Source organism: Solea senegalensis, linkage group LG12 (assembly GCF_019176455.1).
Source record: "Solea senegalensis isolate Sse05_10M linkage group LG12, IFAPA_SoseM_1, whole genome shotgun sequence".
NCBI classification, from domain to species: domain Eukaryota; kingdom Metazoa; phylum Chordata; class Actinopteri; order Pleuronectiformes; family Soleidae; genus Solea; species Solea senegalensis.
Window position 1 is genome coordinate 11,069,703 of NC_058032.1, and position 22,745 is coordinate 11,092,447.

The 22,745-nt window shown below is 42.0% G+C and overlaps 1 protein-coding gene across 2 annotated transcripts; it reads left to right on the forward strand.

Moving 5' to 3' along the window:
* The first annotated feature begins 343 nt into the window (after positions 1-343).
* Positions 344-22,188, forward strand: galnt7 (UDP-N-acetyl-alpha-D-galactosamine: polypeptide N-acetylgalactosaminyltransferase 7). Of its 2 annotated transcripts, none has more exons than XM_044039641.1 (15): positions 344-1,003; positions 2,326-2,428; positions 4,327-4,645; positions 7,307-7,473; positions 8,208-8,338; positions 8,650-8,729; positions 9,908-10,090; positions 12,960-13,077; positions 13,167-13,289; positions 14,416-14,531; positions 15,985-16,087; positions 18,201-18,299; positions 19,292-19,417; positions 19,508-19,538; positions 19,884-22,188. In XM_044039641.1, exons 1-15 carry the CDS (start codon positions 881-883, stop codon positions 19,988-19,990), a joined length of 1,929 nt encoding a protein of 642 aa, XP_043895576.1. In that variant the 5' UTR covers positions 344-880; the 3' UTR covers positions 19,991-22,188. The 2 variants fall into 2 exon arrangements, with proteins under 2 accessions (XP_043895576.1, XP_043895575.1); XM_044039640.1 differs by lacking the exon at positions 9,908-10,090 and adding an exon at positions 10,349-10,531 and having other exon boundaries at positions 345-1,003.
* The last annotated feature ends 557 nt before the right edge of the window (positions 22,189-22,745 follow it).

A 22,745-nucleotide genomic window follows, 5' to 3' on the forward strand; every position in this document is an offset into this window, starting at 1 on the left:
CATAGACACTCTTGTGACACAGTTCAAGTTGGCTTTCAATCAGTACTCTGCACTCGGTCAAGAAAATGTAGTGCCTTGGATCCTCTCCTTTAGAAACGTTTTTTTTTTTTTAAATGTTATAAGCCCATAAATGAGTGTCAGCCATGTCCTCGTGTATTTACCATTCTAGAGGGTACTCAAGTTTTTTGTCCCCCATTTAAATGTTTAATTTTAGCTATTTATTATTGAGAACGCCTTGTTGACATGGAAAACGTTTGTAAGTTCCGCGTTCTCACTGATTACAACTACAGCCAACGAACCACAGGCATTTTTATGAGACACACACACACGTACACGTCCACGTCAGGGACCAGACAGACACACCTCGTGTGTCCTCCCACAGCAACTCAAACCTGAACCTGCCTTCATTACCACACACGGCAGCCTGTCAAACAGCGCGAGGACACGGGTTGAAGCAGTGTAAATGACAGTCAACATCCAGAAAAGTGATTAGTGACGCGCGCGCGCGCACGTGTGTGTGTGTGTGTGTGTGAGAGAGAGCGCAGAGCCAGTGGTGGCGTATCATAGGCAGTGACGTTCGCGGGGCAACGGTGGACAGTAGACGGACACAGAGCTCGCCACAAGCCCGGTGAATAAACGTGGAGCTGTAGCTATTGACGCCGCTCGTCACACTTTAACCCCGCTGTCGGCTTAAACTGCGCGTGCGTGTCTCTGTGTGTGTGTGTGGGGGGGGAAACACGCTGACAGCCCCGGTTAGCACTTGTTAGAAGCAGCTAACCTTAGCTTAGCTTAGCTGTGGGGCAGCTAAGCCCGGCTAGCCGCGGGACCAGGACCAGGACCAGGACTAGGACTAGGACCAGGACTAGGACTAGTGTCCGCCATGAGGGTCAAAGTGGGTTTCCTTTTACGGAGTTTGCTCGTCATTGGGACGTTTCTTGGCTTGGTAGTGCTGTGGTCATCTCTGACGCCCAAACCCAGCGATGACAACCCCTTTAACAAACGGGTAAGTCAACAGCAAACTGCCTCCCCTCTCCCCTCTCCCCCCCAACCGAACTTGGATGTGGGGAAGTTAACAGAGCATCAAACTCATGGGCTGTGGAAGAACAGTGTGATCGTGGATCCGCTTTCTTCTTTCATTCAGACAGTTTTAACTGTAGCGGTTGTCATGGAGATTGGTTCGTGGCTGCCGCACTGAGCCCTGCTGTATTCAGGGTTTACTTCATCTTTATTAGTTGGACAGATTTTCTTCGTCCCTTTTTTTAAAACATTTTTTTAGCAACATCAAACATGATAGTTCGTGTTCTGTGAGGTGGTGACAGTCCGACTATAGCACACACACACACACACACACACACAGACTCTCAACAGGTTCAGTCCAGGATGTACTATGTCCGCATACGTCACCACGAGGCGGAACTGGGAAATCGTACCTGTCATTACTAAAAAAACGTACCTGTCATCCCATACCTTTGGTGTTCAAGTCCACATAGATCCAATCTCCTCATGCGTCTATATTTATCATGTATCATGTATGATGATCAAAAGTTGACTGTGATCGATTGATCAAATGTGAACACTCTGTACAAACAAAGAAATCATTCAAAAGTGAAACATTTTGGTTTTGTGGACAGAGCGAGACGTTTGAGAACATCATCGCCATCAGCTTCAGTTCTCGCCGATCAACAGTTTTCAACGTTTTCCGATGTCTTCACGGAACAAAACGAGTACTCGATTACTCAGGAAAATAATGGACTGATTCTTCGAGGTGTCCTGGTTTTCACAAAGCCCCCCCGACTGTTTTTTTTGTCATTAAGTGCACAACACAGTGCGGTTCAGCCGTCGATGGTGTGTAGCTGTGTTTACATTGTTGCGTCAGCTCCACAATTAGCATCTTACCAGAATTTTTGACTGTTCTGATTCTTTCAGCTCCTTAAATGTGTATATTTCCTGGTTTCTGTTCTCCGTGCAAACAGAGAAATCCTTCCAAAGTGAAACATTTTGGTTTGTGGACAAAGCGAGACATTTGAGAACATCAACGCGATTCAACATTTTCTGAGGTTTCACGGGCCAAACACCTCTCGCCTGCCGGAAAAGATTTCCAGCGTGCTTTTCAAAGCTGCCTTACACGACAGTTTTGCCACTCGCTCACACTTTTACACACTTAATATTACACGTCACTCAGTGCAACACTATGTTGTGTTTGTCCATGCTGTCGTATTTGCTCGTTGTCTTGTGCAAACGTGATGCGATGTTCCCTGGTGTGATGTTAAGACTGCGTCTCTGCGTCATACATAACTGCCCCTCTGTCATTTTGCTCCCACGCAGGAAGGCAATCTGCTGCCCAATGAAGGTCCGTTTAAGCCCGTGGTGCCGTGGCCTCATGTGGAGGGAGTGGAGGTGGACCTCAACGCCATCAGACAAAAACACGGTGAGTTGTGACTTTCAGCGTCGCCTATGTCTTACAAAACTGACACCACTGGATCCGGTAGACTTTTGTTTGGTTTGCTCAGTGTAGAACTTTACCTGCTTATAGCTATTATCATCTTACATAAGCAGGACAAAGTTCTTCCTGAAATACACAACTCAATTTGTTAAATTGAGTTTTGAAACACACGTGATTCTGTTTTTACAGTCGCAGATTATACGAGAGAAGGATTTCTTTAAATTCAGTTTTATTTGTATAGAACCAATTCATGCGTACAGAACTGGTGAAAAATGTTCGAAAGTAATGGAATTGCGAAAAACCAATGCAAAATGGCTCAGTAGCACCCTCCTCAGGTCCAACACCTATGGAGCGGGGCAAAATGTAGTTTCGCAGAATTTCACGAAATTTGGTGGTAACGTGATTTGGCCAAAGAGTGGGTGGATTCTTACCACAGTTGAATTGAATGGGGAACATACCTCGGTGATCACCTACTCATCACAAAAAATTTCAGATTGATGTTGCTAAGAAAGTTGCTAAGAGAAGGACGAGAAAAGGGCGATAAAAACACAACCTCGTTGGTGATGGCAGCGTTTTAACCTTGTGTGGTTCCTGTGGCTCCACACACGCCAGCACCAGGCCTCCTTCATTCATTCTCTTTGAGGTTATTTTAAAAAGCTGCTTGTTGGGTTTACAGCGGCGACGACGCTCTACTTCTCTCGTCGTCGCTACCCTTTCCCTTTCAAACTAGACAAACGACTTGTTCTGTTCTTTGGCGTCCCCTTCCTTTATGTTGACACGATGATGCAAAAACAGCTAACCTGTTTGTTCCCTTTACTCGTGCTGTGACCTGGCAGGTGAGTAACCTGACTGACACGTTGGACGACTCTCATTCTTCTTCTTGGAGTTTGTATGTTTGTACAGAGGAAACGTCTTTTGCCGATTTCCTCAATCGATTTTGATTCCGTTCCATTCAGTGTCACACCAATGTGGAGATATTTCAGTTTCCATAACAATTTGGCTTGGTTATGAAACACAGAAGCAATGCTGTGCTTACTGTACACAATTTGGATCTCTGTGACAGGACTGGGCAAATATTGATATTTGAATTATTAAATAAACTAAAGTAGTAGGAGTTTACAGCGGGATAATGGTGGAGAAAGCTACGTTAAAACAAGCTTCTCTATGTTGTGAATAAATCCGGCACTTTTTTGTTGTCCTCAGTCAGACTGATATCGCGATGTGTCGCTCTATGATCGTCTCGCAATAATTTTGACTATCACACAATCGTTGAGTGGCGATATAATTGGTATCGGTAACCTGGTGCAATCATTAACAGTACGAACGATTACGTTTGTGTTTCTTGGGGCTCGAGAGTGCGACAAATTTGGTTATTTGATAATGAATCGATTACGAAATGAATCTTCTCCTCATTTTTTTGATAATTGATTATTCGATTTTTAGAGTTTTCTTTAAAGTAATTAAATCGAGTTGCCTGATCTTAAATGTGAGTGTTTTCTGCTTTCATTGCTCCATTTGACACAGGAAGAAAACTGTTGATTTGTGGACCATGTATATTTATTTTTATTCATACTTCAGTCCACAGTATTTGTATGAATAAATATACAAAATGTTATTGCTGAAGAGTTTAAAAATGTTTACTGAAATCAAGTAGTTTTCAGTCACTGCTGCCGCCGTGCTACTTCTAAAGCGTCCAATTCTTTTATACGGTCTCTGCTTATACATCTCACTCTGGAAAAAACACACATTGTGTGTGTGTATATATATATATATATGTGTATGTGTATGTATGTATATGTATATACACATGTTTTATTTCAAAGTAATTGTATTTTGTGGTGTTTTATCCTTTTTGATTTCTGTGGGGGTTTTTTTGTGTCCAGGAGCTGTTGTTGATTTCCAGAAACCTGAGCAGGAGCTGAACCAGAAGCAGGTGATGCAGCAGCAGTACGTGACATTCAAACCCCAAACGCTGGTCTACGACAGCCCCGTGCTGAGCCGAGGCGTGCTGGGAAACTTTGAGCCAAAGGAACCGGAGCCTCACGGGGTCCTCAATGGTCCCGGAGAGGAGGCTAAGCCCCTTGTTCTGGGCGCGGAGTACAAAGATGCAGTTCAAGCCTCCATCAAAGAGTTTGGCTTCAACATGGTGGCGAGTGACATGATCTCACTGGACAGAAGCATCAGCGACATACGCCACGAAGAGTAAGTGCCTTGTTCGCTGCTTCACCTCGCTGTTAGATGGCCTTTCTCCTTTTTTTATAAGCCGCTCACGCCCCACTCCAAAGTCCTCAGAGGATAGAAGTACATTTTCACATCAGAGCACACAGAGTTTGAGTTGTTGCTGCCTCCGTCGGTCACTTCAAATGTGTTATTTTGCAGCAGACGAACAGCAGACTTTAAAATGTTACAAGTTTTTTTTAAAGGTCCTGTTTGTGTTTGTGTTTATGTTTCTATGAGTCCTTGACATTTGCCCTAAATAGACATGGGGTCATTGAAAGTCCTTGAATTTTGTGCAAGAAAGAAGTTGAGTTGATGTTTAGGTAAATGTCTCCATTGTTTGTTATGACGCCACTGTTTCACGTCCTGCGTTACTTGAAGAACAAAGGTGGAGTCACAATCATGAGTGGTGTTGTGGACACTGTCCACTGTCTCTGACTCTCTCCGCCATTGGTGTGAGATTCCGTGCAGAACAATGAGCGAGTAAAGTTAAAGGGCTGTTTCACCCAGTTTCTTTCTCACTTGGTCAAACTGATTGTTTTTGTCAGTTTGATTGATTTATTTTTTTTCCTCTGTTGTTGTGGGAATGAGACGTGTCTCAGATCCACTGTCTGATGATCAAATATCACATTTATCTCTGGAAATTAGTACATTTTTGTTTGTCATGTTGTCAAGAGCATGCATTCTTGTGAAAGTCTGTCTGTAAAGTTCCTTTACTCACACAACCACACTTTCACTTTACTGGCAAACACTAAAAATTCTTTCAGCGTGTTCTAAAAAGGGAAGAACTTTTCAGATTAAGGCCACATTCATACTACTAAGATTTAATTTGCCGGTGGCCACATTGCCCCCAGTGATTTAGAACCCCGAGGCTGCAGTTTAGTACAAAAGGACCAAAACAATGACACAGTTTCAGCCATGACAGGACTAAGAATGAAAGAGAACTTTCCCCCTGTGCGATTCTTAAAACGTTTTCCCAAACTGGTTTTATCTGGGTCTAAGTGAACTGGGCTAAGGATTTGAAGCCTTCACGAAGACCCTGAGTGCAGCAATGTTAACATTTCTGAACCAAACTTATGACCCATCCTTTTATTATTTATTTGAGCTCTTTTACTTCATTCAAGTCTCCTTTTTACTCCTTTGAACTTTAACTTCTATTTTACTGCCATGTTCCATGTCCTTTACTTTTACGTACTGAATGACTTTATTTTATTTATTTCGTTGTGTTTTCTCTCTCTCACTCACTTCCTTTCCTCACCTCTTTACTTCTTCTTTCCCCTCTCTGCTCCACTTCCTTCATTACTGTCTTAAAGCACAGTACCAGCACGCTGTGTGTGTGTGTGTCTGCTGAAACGGTTGCTGGGTTTTGTGGTCGGCTGTTTTCCTTGATTATGCTTTTTCTTCCAGATTTTTTTCTTATCAGTAAGGTAAACACGCATTAGGAAGGTGTAACTTGTTCACACCCAACTAAACAAAACGGCCATTTAACCCAAGTGACAGTGACAGGTTGGGAAGGTTCAGCCAGTTTCTTTATCGTCAGACGTGTCTGATATTTATACATCGACTGGATGAACGTTGTGTTAAATGCGTCGTGTCAACATCAGTCAGCTGGGATTGTTCTTCTCATATAATACGTGTTTGCTGTCTTCCTGGTTTGCCCGTTGAAGCCAAATAGGAAAATGAATCAACTTGTTATCCTGAGAAGTTAATGGTCTCAATCTGTAGTTCTTCAGGTCTCTGTCAATATCGAATGGTTTATGAATTACTCTTCATTTGTAGTGGGATGGAGTGGCTGCTGTCGTCCCAATAGATACACAATTTAATGCAAAAACACGAACACTCAAGTTCTGACATCTGCACTTTGATGTAGGTCTATAGAATGTCATGAAGATATTAGAGCTGCAGCGGTTATTTAACTGAATCTATTACTGAATTAATCCAATATTTTGATAATCGTTTATTTGGCTTTATAGTTTTCAGATTTTTCAGCTCCTTGAAGGAATAAAGTCAGTCTTTCTGCTAAGCTCTCCGTCAGGGATCAGCAAGTAAATGTGGCCGAGAGACAATTTCCTTTTGTAAGTAATTGAATATTTGGGCCACAACGTTGTATCTTCATCAGGCAAAAGTGCTTTAAAACCCACGTTTGCTGCCGTAAACTAACAATAATTGTTACAAAGACAAAAGCTCGTACTCATACAATTTTAACAATTACTGCTTCTTCTCCTTCTTCTTTGAGCTTCAAACATGCAAGTAGTTCTTTTACTGACATTTACTCCCCAAACCTGGCTGTTACCATGACAACGGTAGTGTTTTTTTAATTTTTATTTTAGCAACAATGTCTTAGTTGAGTCGATTCATATTTCTTTCAGAATAAAAGCTCTGAACTCGATATGAAATTGAAATCTTTTTGTAAATAATTTAAGATGAGATTTGTTAAATCTGGGGCCACCAATTGCTGACCACTGGTCTTGGCTTTCGTCCCCTGACCGTTCTTCAAGGCTTCTACCTGCCATGGGAACACAAACAGAACTCAAGCCCCACAGTTTAGTTCCCCTAAACTATTTTTCCCGGGAAAACATTTGCCTTATTTCTGCACTACGGCGAATGAAAACTGTAACTGACCTGCGCTTGTTGCCCCCTCTGTAGGTGTAAGTACTGGAATTACGACGACAGGCTGCTGACCTCCAGCGTGGTGATCGTGTTCCATAACGAAGGCTGGTCCACTCTGATGAGAACGGTCCACAGTGTCATCAAGAGGACGCCCAGGAGATACCTGGCTGAGATCGTCATGATCGATGACTTCAGCAACAAAGGTGGGCTTCGCTTGTTTCTAATGGTTAAACTGTACATGTTGATATTTTTTCGTATACTGTTCGGACCCGAATGTGAGTAGAGGTCGCCGACTGACAGCCTATATATCACTGATTTACATTTTTTCCTGTCTCCTGACTTTAGACTTTGATTATTATTAAGTATTTTGACAAGTTTTCAGATTTTTCAGCTCCTCAAGTACAAATATTTTTTAGTTTTTTTTGCTCCGTACAACAAGAAATCACGAAAACTGAATCATTTTGGTTTATGAACAAAACTAGACATTTGAGAACATCGTCATTTCATGGTTTAGGAAACCCCAATTCATTTTATGAACAAACAACTAATCAATGAATTGAGAAAATAGTCAACAGACCGATGAGTAACCCAGTAAATAAGCAAATATATGCAGTGTTTTTTTAATGTAAATAATGTATAAAATAAATACATGAAATGGGTAATCATAAAACTAAAAAATTAAAAAATCTTTGGATGAAACCGGCAACATTTATCAAATTTGTATTAAATAGGTCATTAATGAATAATAATTGGCCAATGCTGATTATTAAACAATGGCACATGGTCGACCTCTGGTTTGAACGAAATAACCAACTAGTAAAAACAAGAGAACAGGAAATTTGGCAAAAGCACCGATGAAACATGCAAAGAAATGCTGTCACATGTTTTAATGACAAGTTCCATCTGTGTGTGTGTGCGTGCATGTGCGTGTGTGTAGTCCATCTCAAGGAGCGTCTGGAGGAGTACATCAAGCAGTGGAACGGTCTTGTCAAGCTCTACAGAAATGAGAAGAGAGAAGGTCTGATCCAGGCCAGGAGTATCGGAGCACACAAGGCCAATAAAGGACAGGTATTAAACTTTCTTTATTGCCTCAAATTGGTATCGACTGGTTACCCGTGTGCTTTCTAAGACATAATTCTCCATCTGTGTAACAAATGTTCTTCTCCCGTGAAGATGAAACAAACAGCCCACAACATGGCTGATGTTTATTCACAGTATTCAGTATCAGCTCAATCCTCTTATATTTCTAGAAGAACACTATTGAAGCTTCACACCCAGCTCACAGAGGGAGGTTAAACTAATACAAAGACCTGTCTGTGTGTGTGTGCATGTGTGTGTCTCTGTGTGTGTGTGTGTGTGTGTGTATGCTTGTTGTGTAGGTGCTGATCTACCTGGACGCTCATTGTGAGGTGGGAGTCAACTGGTACCCTCCACTGGTTGCTCCGATTTCAAAAGACAGGTAGTGCAAACAGACCTGTGACCGTGTATGTTCAGTCTTCACACATTTCGGGGGAAATTCTCAACGCTCAGTCAGTCAAGTCTTTAGCATTATTATCAGTATTATTTATTACAAACATGGAGCAATTGCACATTGTAGGAGAACACATTGCTGCATGGACTGAGCTAGTTTTAATTAAGGTTTTTACAGTATGTGACGTCTAGGGCCAGTGGTTCTCAAACGTTTTATACCACCTGAGTAACACCATTATCAGTCAGCTGCAGACTTTTCTGTCTTCTTTTAGCTTACTTTAAGCTAACTTGTTGTTAGGAATGTCTTCTTTTAGCTAACTTGTAGGTAGGTAAGAATGTCTTTTAGCTAACTTGTGCCTGGTGCAAACCAAAATATGGATAATCATGGAGCTGAGAGCAGATTATTCCAGGGAAATATGTTAAAGGCCATCATCCAGATGATTATATGTGTCATCTTGATGTTGCCTCTGTTCTCCTGGGCCAAGTTCATTCAAATAAATCTCCTTAACTCTTAACTTGTCAGAGATTCCAGGGTCATTTTCACTCTTCTCCAAAAACCTTGACATCAAATAATCCCCAACCCCGCGAGATTAACGCTGTACTGTATATTTAATCATCACCTTCCTTTTCAGCATATCTGTTCCCCCTCTTGTCTTTGTTTGTGTTGGTATGCTACAAATATAAGCAGATCAGACAGCAAACTAAAGGTACAGTATGCAGGATTTTTCAGCCTTATTGATGTTCTCGACAATCCCTTAATCAGATCCCAGCTTCAGATTTCAATTAGGTAATCTGAGGAGAAGGACAACTCTGTGGCCCTGCTCTTTGCTCTGTCCACTTCCTCACAACTCAGTGGCGTTACAGCGCCACATACAGGCCTGGCATATGTACTACAGCGTTTAGAGTTGTCTTTGAAACAAAGTTCTCCGTCCGAGTGGATGAGGCCTAAGTTTTCTTCCCAAGTTTGTGTTAGGGCTGTGACTAACGTAGATTATTTTCTCTATGAATCGATGAGTTGTTTAGTCCACAAACTGTCTGAAATGAAGATGTTCCTAAATGTCTTGTTTTGTCCACAAACTGAAATTAGTCAGTTTTCATGTGATCATGTAAGACACATACAGACGTGTGTGTGTGTGTGTGTCTGTGTGTGTGTGTGGGGGTGTGTAGGACAGTGTGTACAGTGCCCCTGATAGACTATATAGATGGTAATGAGTACACTATGGAGCCTCAGCAGGGTGGCGATGAGGACGGCCTGGCTCGAGGAGCGTGGGACTGGAGTCTGCTCTGGAAGAGAGTCCCACTTAGCCAGAGAGAGAAGGCCGAGCGGAAATACACCACCGAGCCTTACCGGTACACACCACAGAGCCAGCGTTCTAACACTCACTCATGCCTGTTCTGTTTGTGTCTCCATCTCCCATCCCTTCATCCCACCTGTCCTCTCCTCCACTGTGTTGTCTCACTCTGTCTTGGTGTCTGACACCCCCCACCCCATGTCTCTGTCTTGTACTGGTTTGCTTGTACTATACCCCCCACCCCACCCTCCTGCATGTCCACCCACCCCATGCACGTCTCCCGTGTATCTGGTATCCCCCACCTCCATTCTGTCAGAACGGTGTGTACGGTGCCTCTGATCGACTCCATCCATGGCGAGAAGTACACCATCGAGGCTCAGGGTGGAGGAGACAAAGATGGCTTTGCTAGAGGAGCCTGGGATTGGAGCATGCTCTGGAAGAGAGTTCCTCTGGGAGAGAGGGAACATAACCTCAGAAAATCTCAGACTGAGCCATATAGGTACAGAAAACCAAGTCTCCTCACTAATCCAGGGCAGTGTCAACACCGGAGTAAAAACATGTCCCAGCAAACCTGGATCAATGCTTACTAAATATCTGACTCACTGGATGCTGGTGTAGCGTGTGAGGGCTGCGTCGTTGTGTAACTTTTCAGTAACAAGCGTTTGCCATTGGTTAGTCCTCTTGGAAATAAGAGAAGCCATAGATATGTGACGCTGATTATTAGCGCCCGAGCATGAATGTGCCAGGGAGGAACCTATTGTTCCTGTTAAGATTATTATTTTTCTCCAAAGTTGCTTTCCTTCCGTGTCCCACATAGTTGTACAGAGTTTAACCAAACTTGGTACGTGTGTTGCTCTGATGATTCCAAACATTTCTAATGTACTTCCATTAGCTCCGCCTATCCAGAAGTTGGCCATTTTGGAGAAACAAAAAATGGCTAGTCTACACATTTGAACGAACTCGTCCTAGCACGTTTGAGTCATCGGATTTGACGAGTTGCGTGGGGCGAGGGCTCCAGTCTGACTAAGCGTACACATGCAGGAGACTTTGAATCGTATTATCCAGGTACGTTAGTCCGACTAAGACAAGCTCAATTTTAGTCGGACTAACATGTTTGTGTGAATGTCTTTGTCCGACTAAAATGGAACTTTGAATTTGCATGTGAAGTCACAAATTAGACGCATGTGAAGAAGTTGTCTTGGTTAAAGCAGAGGAGACTGCTCAGAGTCGGCGACGCATTTCCGCTCACGTAGTCGTTCGGCAGACCGGATAATAACCCGTCCTCATTGTGTCTCAGGTGTATCTACACGCTATCCGATTGTAATCCGATTATAGGAAACGGGTTTATATCAATTTTCCGCGACGTAGACTTGCTGCTCACGCATCCAGTGTGACAATATTTCTTCTCTAACTCAACTAACTGAAGAAGCTGATCTCAAACCAACTCTGTACATCATTCATGTCAGATGAAGGAAAAGTGTGACGTATAATCACCAACAAACTTTACGTATAGATCGACATCTAACCAACTACGCTCCCTCTGATTGGGAGCATCTAACCACTTCTCTGTCCATCAACTGTCCAGTCTCTCATGTCTCTAACCCTGGGAGTTAATCGGTGTCTTTTGTTTTTTTTGTTCTACTCTCAGTCTGATTCTCTGATGATACTGCTACAGCTTTGGTGAATTTAAGAATTTAACACTTCCTGTTTATGAAGAGGCGGGCTCTGATTTAACATCTGGTTTTAGCCAATTTAAGGATCTGATGAAGTAGTCAATCTGAAAGCGGTGGGGATGAGGAGCAGCAGGGCAGCTTCTTCTGTGAATTGGGATCGGACTGGGGCACCATCATCACCCCAATCTTCCCCCTGAACACTTCATCCTATCATCCATCATGTCTTCCTGTCATTCTGATTTGTTCTCACTTTGTTTGTTTCTGTCAGTTTCTTTGCTCATCTTCTTCTTCTTCTTCTTCGTGTTCTTCTCCTCCTCCTCCTCCTCAGTGTTGTTAGTATCACAGTAACAGATGAGTGATAACGTCGGGACACACCAAGCCAACTGCAGAGACGCCGAGACAGCCTATGTCCGTCAAATCACAAAAAAGACTTAAGCGCATTGCTTTCAAACATTCTGCACATGTGTGAGATGCAGTACCTCTCCAGGTCAACGGGTGGCACCAGTCTGTATTTGTATTTTGTCGTTTTACTTTTTTTTTACCAATACTGATACCAAGTGTTTTATCAGCTCACCCTTAATTACGACAGCAATAATGATAAGAATATCAGCTTCTTGAGTGTTGCTCTAATCCTCTGTTTTTCTCACTTACAACGTCGCTTATCTGACAAACCAATCAGAGTGCTTTGTCCGTCCTCTTTTACTGGGAGGCTCCGCCCATATTTGACATATCAGATCTCCTGAAAAGATCTGCTGAGGATTTAATTCACGATATGTCACGATGAATTTGCATCCTCCATTTTCGACAATCATTTCTAGGTATTTGTCTGAGTATTGGGGCCACATGGTATAAAATATAAATAATAAAACAGCATGAATTCAATCTCAGAATTAGAATTCTGACTTTAATCTCAGAATTCATGCTGTTTTACTTTTTTGACATGTGGCTCGTTTTTATACTCTTCCGTAGATATTCACACCCTGGTTTTGAGGAGTTTAAACGTTTGATTTATGAAATGTTCCATCTCGTGTAAGCGTCCCACAGACAGAAAGTCAGAAAGCAGAGGACACTCGGCTTGATTTGATAATATAAGATCACGGAATCGTCTCAGAGACGATTAAACATCACGACCTTGGTGTGTCCTGACCTTCGATGACAATCTGGTGTGATTTCAATGTTATAAAGTTGATTTTTTTTTTTTCACATACGTGTTACGTGTCTGTCGCCTGGATCTGTGTGTGTGTGTGTGTGAAGGTCTCCAGCCATGGCAGGAGGTCTCTTTGCCATAGAGAGAGACTTCTTCTTTGAGCTGGGTCTGTATGACCCGGGTCTGCAGATATGGGGAGGAGAGAATTTTGAAATATCGTACAAGGTAAATATCCTCGTTTACACTCACTCAGGCCTTTTAAAGTTGTTTTTTCTTTTTTACAACAATATTGTTCATGTTTTTAATGAACACAGATCTGGCAGTGTGGCGGTCAGCTGCTCTTTGTCCCGTGTTCTCGCATCGGTCACATCTACAGACTTCACGGATGGCAGGGGAACCCACCGCCTGCACATGTGGGATCTTCACCCACTCTGAAGGTAGGAGCGAGTCTCTGTGTGGACTCAGAACCTTTGATTAGCTCTTCTAAAATACGTAAAAAAAAACAGCACTATTATAAGAGCGTTCACACAAAACACAGTTTTAATCACTTTATTGCTTCTTATTATCTGCATTACACTAGTTTTTATCGACTTTATCAAGGCTTTACATGATCTTTCATGTTCTTTCCAAAGTTTTATTTTCCTTATTTTTTTACATATAGTGTTTCATCCTCGCTTTATAGTTCTTAGGTTTATATATAGTCTCATATTTATTTTAAACTTTATTTTTTTTGTGTTTTATCACACATTTTTTATGAATTATTTAACAATTTTTTTATATAATTTATCAAGGTTATAAACCGTTTGATGTCTTATAGGGTTTTATCCTACTTTTAGTTGTTATTGCATTAATTCTAGTTTAATTAATGTGGGTTTTGTGCAAGCTTCTGTGTTTATTTTAAACTTTTAATTCTCTACTTTTTGACTTTTAGTATTTTATCTGAATTTCACAGTAGTCATTACTCTTATTTATCAACGTTTTACATAAACGGTCGTGTTTAATTTTCATTTTTCACTCTCATCTGGGTTTTATACATTGATTCACTACTTTTTATACAGTTTATTATGGTTTCGCAGTCACTTTCATGTTTTGTTGTATCCAAATTCTATAGTTGTTGGGTTTTATAAAGGTTCATATTGATGAGATTTGAGTTGTATGAATTATTTAACTAGTTTTTATATCATTTATCAAGGTTATAAACAATTTTTTACTCTTATAGGGCATTATCCAAATGTTTGTTATTGCATTGATTTTGGTATAATTTAGGACGGTTTTATATAAGCTTCCATGTTAATTTGTTATCTTTGGTTCTCTATTTTACTTTTTTGTATAATGTAACAGAGGTTTTTACAGAAACTTTAATGTTTTTGTCCAAACTTTTATTGCACGTTTTCCTAATTTTGTTATTTAGTTTGTTTCTTTGTATTTTAGGCATAACAGAAGTCTAATAATTAATGAATCTGTGAGTTCACATGCACAAGAATAGTTTGTCATCGTGTCGGTTCCTGCCATCACTTATTCTACTGTGTGTGTGTGTGTGTACGTGTGTGTGTGTGTGAACAGAACTACGTCCGTGTGGTGGAGGTGTGGTGGGATGAATATAAGGATTATTTCTACGCCAGTCGTCCTGAAACTCTCACACTCGCCTACGGAGACATCAGCGAGCTTAAACGTTTCAGGTAAAACAACTCCACTCTACCCAACTTTAATAGCAGCCACAGCTGAAACAAAGTGCTGCACATAAATAAGAATAGAACGTAAGACATAAAAAAAACAAACAATAAAACAATAACAATATAAAAACAATAAAACACTAAAATAAGAGCAGAGTCTCATGCTGGGTTGAAAGCCAAGGAAGAGCCACTGGGACCAAAACACTGTAATTTCTGTTTTCTTTTCACTAAATTTTAAAAAGTTCAGGGACTTCCAGGCTTTAAAGGGGAGATATTATGCAAAATCAACTTTTTAGTCATTTCAATACTTGTATTTGGGACTCTGGAGGCCCTACCAGTCGCCAAAGTGTGGAAAAAGAATACTCAGTCATGTTTTCGTGGTCCCCCTTAGTGTAAGTATAGGCGATAAAACACTCGATGTTGAATTCCCTGCGCTTATGACGGCAGCATGCGCATTTCACCGCGAATGTTACCGCCCCACCAGTAAGTTTACTTGGAGAGCTCCACCTTAGCTCCACCTTGTCCCTGCGAGAGTGCAGGCGAGGGAGGAAGAGCGGTATTATGTCAACGCGGAGGGACAAGTGTGCTGTTGGTGGCTGCACAGTGGAGCACAGTGTTTTACAGAGGATTTTATATATGAAGCTAATGTGCCGGATAAAGTCAGCAAACGTGTGTTCGTGTGTTCGCACCACTTCACATCAGACTGCGGCCAGCGGTCGTCGTATTTAGTCAGCGACGTACAAACACACACATTGTTAAGAAAAGGTCACACAGAGGTCATAACTGACCATTCTGACACGTCCTAATTAAACATATTTGTTCAGTACGTCCTCCATGACCGGAGCATAGACTCAGTCTGATACAGTCACATACAGCAGCTGTTTATGCGGCGATCAGCGGTGGATCAGTGGTGCTGTCCCTAAGTGTTTTTAACTGATTTACAGTTGGACAGTGTTCGGCTCCATCCTTATGTAGGACGTCTCTTCCTGTGACGCACACGCTGCCATGTTGATATTGTCAGAGAACTAGTGGAGGGAGGGGGAGAGGAATGAGGGGAGGGAACAGGAGCTGAGCGAGTGAGCGCTGTAAAGAGGACAAATCAGAAACCCCCTGGAAGAAGTGGGTGTGTGTTTGCCTGTGTCTCATTTGCATGTAAAGGGACGATGCACGAAAACCGAGCGTTCTGAAAGGGGCGGGTTTAGCAGGGTTATTGAACTGCTATGATGCTTCCAAAGCATGTCACTGACATGTTCATTAGGACACCAGGGAACTATTTTAACTTGGAGAAATAGGGTATGATATGTCCCCTTCAATGTCTTCAAGAGATAACAGAAGTTGTTTGGGTTAAAAGCAGGGGGCCCTAGAATTAAACCCTGTGGAACCCCATGGTTACATACAGGTTATTTTGAGGACAAAGGAACACAGATGTTGTTTGAATGTTTTATTTATGATTCCTCAGGGAGGAGCATCGATGCAAGAGCTTCAAATGGTTCATGGAAGAAATAGCGTACGACATTCCGACGCACTACCCTCTGCCTCCTAAAAATGTGGAATGGGGAGAGGTAAGTTTAAGCACGCTCACACACACACACACACACACACACACACAAACACAGTCTCAGTCATGGCTCCTCGCTGGGGCTGAACAATTTATCGTCATTTTATCAAAACAGCGATGCGGCCGACTGCAGTTCTCAATGTTTCTGACATTTACTCAAAGGTCACTTAAATCTCACCTTTCTTTCCGGTGCCCGGCTTAAACTTCAGCAGCTCGTCTTCAGTGTAAATACAATGGAGTGCCGTCGTGTGATTGGCTGATGAGATATGTAGCAGTTTAACAGGTGTACCTAATACATTTCTATACTATATCTACTCTCCCAAAACACAATTTTGGTAGTGTATGTCATCTCTTTGAATGAGAAGGAGGTGAAATACTATGCATATAAGTATGTACTTATATAGAGTGTATGTGAGGTGATTGAAAGTACTGCTAATTAGGGCTGGGTGATATACCGGTAGTAAGAGTTATATCGGTATATTTTAGAAAGAGATATGTAGTTGAGACAATATCGCCGGTATATTATATATTATTTTTATGTTGCCTTGTGAACGCTATTTAATAAAGTTGACCACTTCTCTCTGAGTCTACAAGTCTAGTTCAGCTGCTCAACCATGCCCCGTACATGGACATACTACGTAGTGTTGTCTAGGGCTGAACGATATATCGTTATCGTATCGATATCTAGATATGAACATTCAAGATATTCATATCGAAAAAGCAACGATATAAACAAAATAGATTTTCCCCCGCGCTCGCCCTGCATGTACAGCTCTGGCAGTCACAATAAACTTCATTTTTACGATTGCCCTTGAATGCACCACTACGGCCAGCCAACCACAAACCTTATTTTATGCTTGCTGTGGAACGACAGCTGAAGCCAACCAATGACAAACATAGGAGGGCGGGAGGGAGACGGAGACTGAGACACGCACATACACACACACATACACACACACACACGACATACACAGCGGGAAAGAAAAGTGACAGAAGATAATGCGGCCGGTGGCGATTTTGTGCCAAAACATAAATCATCCTCCATTATTTGGAGGTATTTTGGATTTTAAAAAGGATGTCAACCCGAGCGAGGTGTTGTGCAGGTCGTGCTTGGCGAAAATTGCAACGAACCAAGGTAGCACAACAAACATGTTTCACCACCTGAAACAACACCATCGCGTGCTGCACGAAGAGTGTATTACAATGAGAGAAACACCGGGGACTTCTCAGGTATCCCAAAAGAAGCCCAAGTTAAGTGTGTTTACTGATGCGTTCAGTAGTGTTACACCATATGAGTCGACGTCCACCAGACATAAAGGCGTTACAGACGCTATAACATGCCACATTGCAAAAGACATGGTACCCGTGTACACAGTCTCACAGTGAGTTCTCATCAATAAAACACTTTCCATGTGGAAAGTTTCCACAGTCTTTTGTATTATGATGTTTTTATTTTTCTGAAAAATGCTTGCTTTTCACCGAACCCGTAGTCATATCGTATCATATCGATATCGAGATATCTGGCATGAATATCGAGATATGAAATTTTGTCCATATCGTTCAGCCCTAGTGTTGTCCCACCCGCGCTACGCTTCACAACAGACATTTGAACAAAAACGACACGGTGCAGGTGGAGTGAGCAGTTGGTGGCAAAGAAAAAGAATAATGTTGCTGTTATTTTCTTAAATAAAATGTCTACTTTTACTCATTTTACATTTTTCTTAACCATCTTCGTTACTTGTTACTACAAAATAAAAGTTGAGCTGGTGACATAATGCCTGTTTGTTGACGCTAGTTTTTAGCGGCACCAGCTGTTAGCCACAGATTTTGGCTCCAAGTGGACTTAAAACACATCAGCAGCTCGTTGTTTACCGTGTCTGACACCGAGGCTCTGATCTCCGGGTTTCTGGTCTCCTGTCTCCGGATTGCTGTTGTACACTCCGGACGCCGGGTTTCAGCTCGGTTGAGCCGGTGAGCTAGCGAGCTAACCCGTTTTGTTCAAAATATCGTTATAATATCAAATATCGCCATTCCAACAAAAAATATTGCGATATCAGTTTTGGTCCATTTCGCCCAGCCCTAATGGTAATGTAACCTGTGTGTGTGTGTGTGTGTAGATACGGGGCTTTGAGACCAGTTACTGCATTGACAGTATGGGACGCACCAATGGAGGGAACGTGGAAATTGGACCGTGCCACAGAATGGGAGGCAACCAGGTATGAAAGTGTTTAAACGTGTTGTTTTGTCTCCTGTTTCCTGCTTTATAATTCATTCACTGTGTGTCACTTTTAAATATATTAACCATTTTGGACGTTTCCTCTTAAACTGTTGGGCCAAAACTTATTTTAGGATTATTCCACTCCAAAGATCGAGCTGTGAATTTGTGGTTTAGGGCGTCATTTTCTCAAATCACTTGGTTTTTGTGTCATGAAATGTTAGAAAATGTTAAATGACGATGTTTGTTTGTCCACAGACCAAAAATTATACTGCTTTGGTGATTTCATTGTTGATATGGAGAGAAAGAAACCAGAAAATGTTGACATTTAAGAAGCTGAAAGAATAGAATAGAATAGAAGTCTTTACTGTCCACCAGGGTGGAACATTTTCTTTGGCTGACCAGCACAGTGATGAGACTCAAACACTTGATCTTCCTGAAAACAGGAGTAAAATAAAAGAATCACCAAATAATAAATAATAAAAATAAATAAACCAAATTTTTTTTCACTGGAAACTTTAAGTTTGTAAAACAGTTGCTCACTCTTTTTGCACCAAAGTCCAGATAGCTTATGGGGTCAATGGAGAGCTGGTCTACTTCAGCCTCCGTCAGAAAGGTTGAAGACAGGTTAATATGAGCAAAGGAATTTAAACACACAAGTCACAAAATAAGACATTTGAACTTACTGAAGGACGCAGCAGTGAATCAACAACTCCTGAGAAGCCGTAAAATCGCTGATCTTCTCTATGGAGTTAGTGAGCTATTTAGATCGTGACAAAAACAAAAAGATTTCAAGTCAGAAAAGGCTGTTTAATGGCAAAGTTAAGTGTTGGATATATTCTAAAGATATCATATACTTACTTATACTTAAGACCTCAAATTGATTACATTAACTTTCTGTAAAGTGGCCAGAATCAGTCCCTTGTAATAAAAGCTGAATTATCACTGTCACAACACTGACACCCATGATCCGTGTGCATGTGTGTTGCGCAGTTGTTCCGTATCAATGAGGCCAACCAGTTGATGCAGTACGACCAGTGCCTGGCCAGAGCAGATAATTCAGCTGTCATTATCACACACTGTGAGAGGAACCAGCACAACGAGTGGAAGTACTTCAAGGTGACACACACACACACACTGTCAAAGAAAGACGATGAGTATTTGTGTGTGAAGTGTAAAACCCATGTTTGTCTTTCTCTGTCTGTCCAGGATCTTCATCGGTTCACTCATGTGCCAACAGGTAAATATGTGCTGACTTATTTATCGTATTTATCATATCATCGTATTTCCTGTGGAAAGATGATTAAAAAAGACTACCAAGTAAAGGTACTGTTCACAGCCAGGACTGTTTATTATTGGTACCTGATATGTACCAATAATCTGAACTGTAACCCTGGAAACAGCCTGAGAAACAGGAAATACACACTTTTGCAGTACGGGTTTCCCGTAAGTGTTTCAGGTTCTACATCATGGCTGGCAAAGTAACGAACAAACCTGCGGATTCACCTGTCAGCTCCACTCGCGTTGAAGCACTGGAGTTACTGAGAGTAAGCGGGATAATCATTCATGTGTTCTCTCCTGACAGGGAAGTGTCTGGACCGCTCTGACCTGCTCCACAAAGTGTTCATAGCAGACTGTGACAACAGCAAAACCACTCAGAAATGGGAAATGAACAACATCGTGGCTGTATGAAGAGCGGCACACGGGGGGGGAGGGGGAGGGGAGGAGTGAGCGTCTACACACTGATTCACACCTGCCAAGAAACACATCCACACTATACGTTTACAGACACTGTCCTTCAATCGAGAAGATGTTCTTGTTATGAGCCAATCACTGTCGGTGCAACCTCTAAAAATGAAGGAGTCAGCGTGAGTCACAGACACTGAGGCTACGTTCATACTACTACGTTTTCATTATATATATAAAAAACACATCGGATGTAATCTGCGTCCATATCAGCACACCTTTTCACTCCTCTGCGGCTGTTTGCTGTTAGAATAATGAAAATGAAGAGACCGAGGGCGAGGTGCAACTTAAAGTCTGAAGTCGAGTTCTTTTCAACCATGTCTGATTTCCACCTGCTTTGTCTAAAACTCCAGGTGAGTTCTAGTTGTAGTTGGGACGTTGAAATGTCCATGTTGAGGGGGACACCTGGACTCCTCACAAACCCCTGACGTAGGACTCTGAGATGGCTGCCACTCGTACTTCTGTTTCAGTCGTACACAGAGTAGAGTGTCGTTATCGAGTGGCATCGCTAACAACGTACATAAGTCCATGGTTTTTTTTTTCCCCCTAATTTCCCAACTGGAATGTTGTCACTTAGACATCCGGTGTAGATGGAGCGCAGCATTGTCCCAGGCTTGTTTTCAGGGCTGTAAAACATGGACGCATTCGTTATCCGGAGCAGAATTTATGCACTTGTGTTTAATCACTCAAAACACAACGGAAACAAGGTAGTATGGATGTAGCCCGTGTGTTCACGAATAACAGCTTCAGCCCAAGACTGCTGGCTTCGGCCTCTGTCAAACCTTGAGTTGGTGTACTCAGCTACTGCACAGGCGACAGGAAAAGTGGTGAATATGGAGGCTGAAGCTGCTGAGCTGGAAACACGGCGGCCTCCGTCTCTGTCCGGTCTCTCGGGCTCTCAGGTCTTTTCTAAGCAGCTGCGTGGATTATCTGAAATTGATTGACGTCAGTAATAAAAGCCTGATTTATACTCCGTCGCATGACAGAAATGCACCTGTGGAATTTTCATGCGACGCCCCACGCCGTCGTATTTTGTCACAAAGTGTTCTATTAGTCACCGTATCGAGGTTTTTGTCTCTTCTGCATAAATTTGATCAACAACATTATTAAAAATCGCACAAATATAGACACAAATCAACAAGCTAACTCATTGATATACCTATCTGGATGGGCCTGTCACTACCTGATCTGTATTAGAGACTCGATTTGTTCTATATGCAAAGTGCGGCTAGCTCCCATCACAACCCTCACACCAATCGTAAACCTGAAACAGCCTTCATAACAGAAGGACCAACACCAGCGATGCTAATTTTCTCTTTGGACTTTGGTGTGGGAGAGTGAGCGGTTTACCAACTTCAGTTTTTGGGAGGAAAAAGGCTCTCTAATGCTGAAATACAGCCACAAACGTATTCCTAACATAACGTGGACTTAATCTTGTGTATATTTATTTAGCTAAGTTATTTTGTTAAGTGGCTAAAGTATGTTTTTCTTTACGTCCTCACTGAGGGATAGCATGTGCGCACTTCGTGAACACTTCTATTTGTATACTCGTATAGAAAGTAGCCACACTTTTGCACATGCGATGAACGAATCGGGGGTTCCGGTACGGATCGCGTAGCTACTAGGCCTTTGGCACAGCAGCCATTTTGCTGGGAACATCACAGATGTAGATCGTCACATGAATGATGGCTGGGTTCCATTTAGCTCGCTCAGTTAGTGACTAAAGCTTACACGAGCGACATTTATCAAAGGTGTCATTCAATGGAGAATGAATCAGGCTTTAATATTCAACAGTCTCTAACTCTAATTACGCTTTTTCATTCACTCAAAAGAATCCTGTTTTTTTTTTTACTGGTGAAGGATGCGGTCACATGATAAGCAGCTAACGAATGAGCGTCAGGTTTTTAGGCTGGACTCATGTGTTCACACAAACACACACTCACACACATAGTGTTTACTAGGACTTAACACTCAGGTGAGTGAAAGGAAAACCAGCAGTTGAACCTTTTAAAAGAAATGTTTTCTAACAATTGTGAATGTGTTGGCTTGAGGATGACAATCCGGGCCGTCAGAGATGACATTAAAGGGATAGTTTGGTCCCCCCCTCACCACCTCATAAAGTCTATGCCCCACTTATACAATTCTCTACATTTGTCCGACTACAAACTAGAATTTGTGTCGCTGTGTAAAAGTCAGTTGCTCTCCTGCACCAAAGTCCATAGAGACGACCTGCGATTTTCCCGTCATGGCACAAAGGAGTTGTTGATTCACTGCTGCCTCGCATCACTTACTTTAACATGTATTATTTCGTGTCTTCTGTGTTTGAAATCCTCTGTTTTAGACTTTCATTGGTGACACAAACTTGCCAAGCGAGGCAGCCATGGACCAGCAGCTCCTGTGTCACTGCAAGCTCAAACAGCTCTTTTTCCTCTATAGACTTTGGTGCAGGGGAGAGAGAGTGAGCGGTTTTACAAGAGTAGATGGAGAAGGCTGTCAAAATACCTGAGATAAAGACACATTTAACACAATGCAAACAGACTATGTGTCGACCACACTTTAAAGCTCATACTGTGAGCCGCCAGGCTAACATGCTACCAACACTGAAATGAGCCTGAAAGAAGGCCGTCCTCGTGAAGCGATAATGTCCTCCTACATAAAACCTCATACAGAGTTGGTTTGTGTAAACCAGTGGTTCACAAAG

Bases quoted from the DNA above. Each gene is read 5' to 3' on its own strand.
- galnt7 (XM_044039641.1), top strand. From the start codon at position 881: ATGAGGGTCAAAGTGGGTTTCCTTTTACGGAGTTTGCTCGTCATTGGG. The intron at 10,091-12,959 runs GTACACACCACA...GTGTGTGTGAAG, and splicing joins TACACCACCGAGCCTTACCG to GTCTCCAGCCATGGCAGGAG. The intron at 19,418-19,507 runs GTGACACACACA...CTGTCTGTCCAG, and splicing joins ACGAGTGGAAGTACTTCAAG to GATCTTCATCGGTTCACTCA.